Source organism: Malurus melanocephalus, unplaced genomic scaffold, assembly GCF_030028575.1.
Source record: "Malurus melanocephalus ecotype Western Australia unplaced genomic scaffold, MMel_1.1 scaffold_1124, whole genome shotgun sequence".
In the NCBI taxonomy this organism is placed as follows: domain Eukaryota; kingdom Metazoa; phylum Chordata; class Aves; order Passeriformes; family Maluridae; genus Malurus; species Malurus melanocephalus.
The window spans coordinates 50362-55901 of NW_026624356.1; the positions used below are offsets into that span (position 1 = coordinate 50362).

Consider the following 5540-nt stretch of genomic DNA (forward strand, 5'->3'; position numbering starts at 1 on the left):
GCAAATCCTTGCTAACAAACTCCTGATAACGTACTCATCATAACAAACTCTTGAAAACGAATTCCTGATAAGGAATCCTTGATAACGAATCCTCTCTCTCCTGACCCGCAGCCTCCGCAGCACCCGCTCCTCCCACCCAYCCCTCCGTGAGCGTAAGTTTGGGGCGGGCTCTGCTTTTTTTGGGACCTTTTTTTCAGTTCATGCCACTGCATTCCAAGCCTGGCTGCCCAAACCCTGCTCCTCAAACCCTGCTTTTGTCCCCGAGCTCCGAAACTCCGCTGGATATTAATCCCAGCTGGGATATTGATTGTCCCATATTAATCCCAGCTGGGATATTGTTCCATATTAATCCCAGCTGGGATATTGTCCCATATTAATCCCAGCCGGGATATTGTCCCATATTAAACCCAGCTGAGATATTTTCCCCTTCCCAGCTTGAATGGGGATGGGGAACAGCCGGGCACAGCTGCTGGCAGAGCTCCGAAGGGTTTCCCTTCATCCCGAGCTCCTTGCACCGTTCCTGGGGTGCTCCATCCCTGCCCTCCTCACCCTGCAGGAGCCGCCCTGGGATTCTGGGAATGCTCAGCCCTGGCTGGGCTCGGTCACTGAGCGCTGAGTTGGGCTGGAACCGGCGGTTTTGGGGATCCCAGAGGGGTTGGAGGAGTCTGGGAGCTCAGCCATCACCTCAGGGTGCTTTCACAACCCGCAGCAGGCTCCAGGCTGCCCAGGGAACGGCTGGAGCTGTGTCAGGGCTTGGGATGGATCTCAGGGAAAGGTTCTKCTGTCCCCAGAGGGTGCTGGCACTGCCCAGGCTCCCCAGGGAATGGTCCCGGCCCCGAGGCTGCCAGAGCTGCAGGAGCGTTTGGACAGCGCTGCCAGGGATGAGCAGGGTGGGGTTATTGGGGGGTCTGGGTAGGGACAGGGTGGGATTCTGATCCTTGGGGTCCCGTCCAGCTCAGGATATTTTGGGATTCTGTGACTCTGGCATTGGGAGTGCCCCTGGATTCCCCCGGGGCTGGATGCCTGCCCTGCCCTGGGGAGCTCCAGCCGGGTCTAGAGCAGGAATGTCGGTTCCAGACTCCTCCAGTTCCAGCCCATCCCAGGGCCTGTCAGAAGAGTCACCAGTGGGGTAGTGTGGGGCTGTAGGGTCTCCCCATCTCTCTGACCCCATTTCCAGCTGAATCAATCCCTCCTTGATTCCCTGTTTCTTTTCCAGAGGAACCTGGGCACTATCAATGCAGACGGATATACCCCAGATCCCGTTGGTGAGCACCTCCAGAGCCCCCTCCTCCTTCAGGGGACAGGGCTGGGGACAGCCCAGGAGCCTGGGGCGGGGGGCCCTGGAGCCTTTTACAAAGCAACTTTCTCCAAAACTACTCAGATAYTTTGGGGTCCTGAGCCCACACGCGGCTCCCAGGACATCAGACCTGCCCCAGTCCTTGTTTTATCCAGGAAATTGAGCCCTGTCCCCATATTCCACCTTACAAAACACTCAGTGTATTTTAGTMGGGTAAAGCCCTGGCCAGGGCTGATATGTGGGGTAGGAATGCTCAGATCCATCTGGGATTTGTGGATTGGAAATGCTCAGACCCTTTTGGGATTTGTGGGGTGGGAATGCTCAGAACTCTCCAGGATTTGGGGGTGGGAATGCTCAGATCTGACCAGGATTTGGGGGTGGGAATGCTCAGATCCCACCAGGATTTGGGAGTGGGAATGCTTAGATCCCACCAGGATCTGTGAAATGGGAATGCTCAGACTCCTTTGGAATTTGTGGGGTGGGGATACTCAGACTCCTTTGGGATTTATGGGGTGGGAATGCTCAGACCCCTCTCCCCATCCCGGCTCCTTCAGCAGCCAGAACTGGGGAAGGCCTTGGGTTGTGAAAGGAAGGGAGAAGCCCCAGAGGGAGGAAAAAAGCTGGCGATGGAGCTGAACCGGCCAAAAGAGCCGAGGAACCCTTCCAATCTGTGTGGGATGAGGCTGGGGACACCCTTTATGACCCAGTGTCCCTCTCGGGCAGGGGCAGCAAAATCTCGCCTGCTGCCCATGGACACAAGCGTCTACGAGAGCCCCTACAGCGACCCCGAGGAGCTGAAGGACAAGAAACTCTTCCTGAAGAGGGATAACCTGATGATCGATGAGGTGGAGCTGGGGGCGGGCAACTTCGGCTGCGTCAAGAAGGGCGTTTACAAAATGAGGAAGTGAGTGAGGGTCTTGGGCAAGGGGGAGGAGGGGAGCACAGGCTGGGCTCGAGGTGTCCCCAGCTGTCACAGGATGGGCCCCAAAGGGGCCGTGGAGTGGGTAAGAGATGGTCTGGAAAGTCAGGGGTGATGGATGTGGTGGAACATTTCCACMACCCCTGGAAATGTTCCCAAAATGAGCAAATCTGTGATGGAATTTTGTGAGGATGGTGGAGTTTGGTGATCCCAGAGGTTTTTCCCAACCTTAACAATCCCATGATATCATGAAATGATGCTGTGATTCTGTGGGTTCAAGTGGATTTTCATGGATAGCTGCATTGCCCTGGGTGCAAAGGGATTTCCTGTGCTCGGAGGAACAACTCCCAATGTCACCCCTGTCTCTGCCAGCCCACAGCGGCAACACTGAGGAGTTGTGCCACCTTTTCTGGTGGTCTCTGAGCCCATCAGGGCGGTCTCTAACCCACTTGTGCCTCAGTTTCCTGCTGGAAAAGCAGCACAGATGACCCAGATCCTGGTGTAGGAGTGGAGGCACCTCCAGATCCAGTGATAGCACCTCCTGCCCTACACTTGAAGGGTCAAGATGACCCCTTCTGTCCATCCTTGGACCCCAGGACAGTACAGGGCTCTGCCAGAATGGGCTGTTGAGGGGTGTGATGATATCCCACAGGAAGAGATTCCCATTCCTAGTGGTGACCCCTTGTGCTAGTTTGAAAGCAAACCAGTGTTGTGAGAGATTCTAAGTCAGAACTACAATTTAATAAGAAAAATTGAAATAAAGGCAATAATACAGAAACAACAGCTTGAGCTAACAGAGTCAGAATGCAGCCTGACATGCTGTTGGGCAGGGTGGTGGGAGCAGGCAGTTAAATGGTGGCTGCAGTCCCGTTGGGGTGATGGTTGTGCTCTGGTTCAATGTTCAGTGGTGGCTGCAGTCCTGTTTGAATGACGGGTGTGCTCTGGGTCAATGTTCAATGGTGGTGCAGCCCCGTTGCAGTGATGGATGTGCTCTGGTCAATGTTCAATGTTCAATGGTGGTGCAGCCCCGTTGCAGTGATGGATATGCTCTCGTCCAAGCACTCATCCTGAAGACAGATTGAGTCCATCTCTGGAGGTCCTGGGGTGGTTCTCAAGCTCTTCTCCTCTGGGAGTCCAGTGGGAGAAGTGTCCCAGTGTCCCAGAGTCTCAGTTTCTGTGCCAGTAGGGATGTCCAGTTCCTCCTCTGTGTGGGGAGCATCTCCCAATGGGCTGATGGAATTCCATGGGTCATTCCCAGTGTCCAGTTCCTCTTTTCTGGGCGGGGCATCTCCTCATGGTCTGATGGAATTCCATGGGTCATTCCCAGTGTCTAGCTCCTCTTTTCTGGGTGGGGCATCTCCCAATGGGATGATGGAATTCCAGGAGTCATTCCCAGAGCCCTCGATGGCCCCTGAGCAGAGACGATAACATCCCCCGAGGGTGTTATCTGCCCCACCTGGTTTAACAGCTCACGGAGATGGTGATAGAACACAGAGTTTTGATTACACCTTCCATGGAACCCAAGACACCCTGAATCCAGCCTGTCCCTTGATGTCCCCCCGTGCAGGAAACAGATCGACGTGGCCATCAAGGTGCTCAAGAGCAACAACGAGAGGACGGTGAAGGATGAGATGATGAAGGARGCGCAGATCATGCACCAGCTGGACAACCCCTACATCGTGCGCATGATCGGCGTGTGCGAGGCCGAGTCGCTGATGCTCGTGATGGAGATGGCTTCTGGAGGGCCCCTCAACCGGTTCTTGGCTTCCAAGAAGTGAGTGGGGGATAAAACGGGGCTGATTTTCTGCGTTTCTCCTCAAAATCTGCTTCAAAATCCACTCCTGTCAGTGCAGGAAAGTTATAAGAGCAGAAATAGAAATGTTTCCATGTGAGGGACCAGGGCTGATGCTTCTCGAGCTGAATTTTCCACTTTCATCCTCCTTGTCAGCTGGAAAAGTCAGAAGGGATCACAGCAGGTCCTTTATTATGGAATTCTCCTCCCACCTTCCCCAGGGACGAGATCACCACGAGCAAYGTGGTGGAGCTGATGCACCAGGTGTCCATGGGCATGAAGTACCTGGAGGAGAAGAACTTTGTGCACCGAGACCTGGCGGCCAGGAACGTGCTGCTGGTGAACCAGCACTACGCCAAGATCAGCGACTTCGGGCTCTCCAAGGCCCTGGGGGCTGACGACAGCTACTACAAGGTGGGTGTGGGCACAGAAAAGGGGCTGGAGYGGGAATCTTMTGGTTGGGAGGTGAAACCCCCAGAAATTTGAGGATCTGAGATCATCATGGACTCCTCTGTGTGGTACCACCATGCCCCATCCCAATGGTGTGGCAGGAAAACGCGTTTTGCAGAGCTCTGGGGACTGATGATAGTGACTACAGGGTGGATGTGGGCACAGAAAAGGGGCTGGAGCGGGAATCTTCTGGTTGGGAGGTGAGATGTCCCCGAAAATGAGGGATCTGGGCTCCTCATGGCCCCCTCTGCATGACACCATTGTGTCCTATTCCACAGCTGTGACAGGAAAAGGGGTTTTGCAGAGCTCTGGGGGCTGATGACAGCTAGGGGTTGGAGCAGGGGCTGCAGCAGGATTGGGGTCTGCAGGTTGGGGAGATAAGACCTCCAGAAATTTGAGGATTTGGGATCCTCATGGACCTCTCTGCAAGTCACCACAATGCTCTGTCCCACTGGTGTGGCAAAAGGGGCTTTGCAGCTTTGGGCTCTCCAAGGCCCTGGGGGCTGACCACAGCTACTACAAGGTGGGTGTGGGCACAGAAAATGGGCTGAAGCGGGGATCTTCTGGCTGGGAGGTGAAACCACCAGAAATTTGAGGATCTGAGCTCATCATGGACACCTCTGTATGGCACCACCATATCCCATCCCAATGGTGTGGCAGGAGAAGGGGCTTTGCAGAGCTCTGGTGGCAAGGAAGATGCAGGGGCAGAGGAAAAGGTGAYAGAGGATGAGTCAGGGCTGATCCTCCCAGTCGGGTACAGCTCAGGGAGGGTTCCCACCTGAAATTTGGTGTCTGGATCTGGGAAGGTCCAGCACAGGAAAGACAAGGAGATGTTGGGATGAGCCCAGACACGGCCACTGAATGGGTCACAGGGCTGGAGCCCCTCTGCTCTGGGGCCAGGCTGGGAGAGCTGGGGGTGCTCACCTGGACAGGAGAAGGATCCAGGGAGAGCTCAGAGCCCCTTTTGGGGCCTGAAGGGGCTCCAGGAGAGCTGGAGAGGGACTGGAGACAAGGGCTGGAGGGACAGGACACAGGGAATGGCTTCCCAGTGCCAGAGGGCAGGGATGGATGGGATATTGGGA

The 5540-nt window shown here is 55.3% G+C and overlaps 1 protein-coding gene across 1 annotated transcript in view; it reads left to right on the forward strand.

The window, feature by feature from the left end:
* LOC130586292 (tyrosine-protein kinase ZAP-70) overlaps positions 1-5540 on the forward strand; it is a 17809-nt gene that overhangs the window by 9867 nt on the left and 2402 nt on the right. The window contains exons 4-8 of the mRNA XM_057387067.1: positions 112-146; positions 1217-1265; positions 2027-2201; positions 3784-3990; positions 4230-4422. Of these exons, the coding sequence (XP_057243050.1) occupies positions 112-146; positions 1217-1265; positions 2027-2201; positions 3784-3990; positions 4230-4422 (659 nt within the window). The remainder of the gene's footprint in view (positions 1-111; positions 147-1216; positions 1266-2026; positions 2202-3783; positions 3991-4229; positions 4423-5540) is intronic.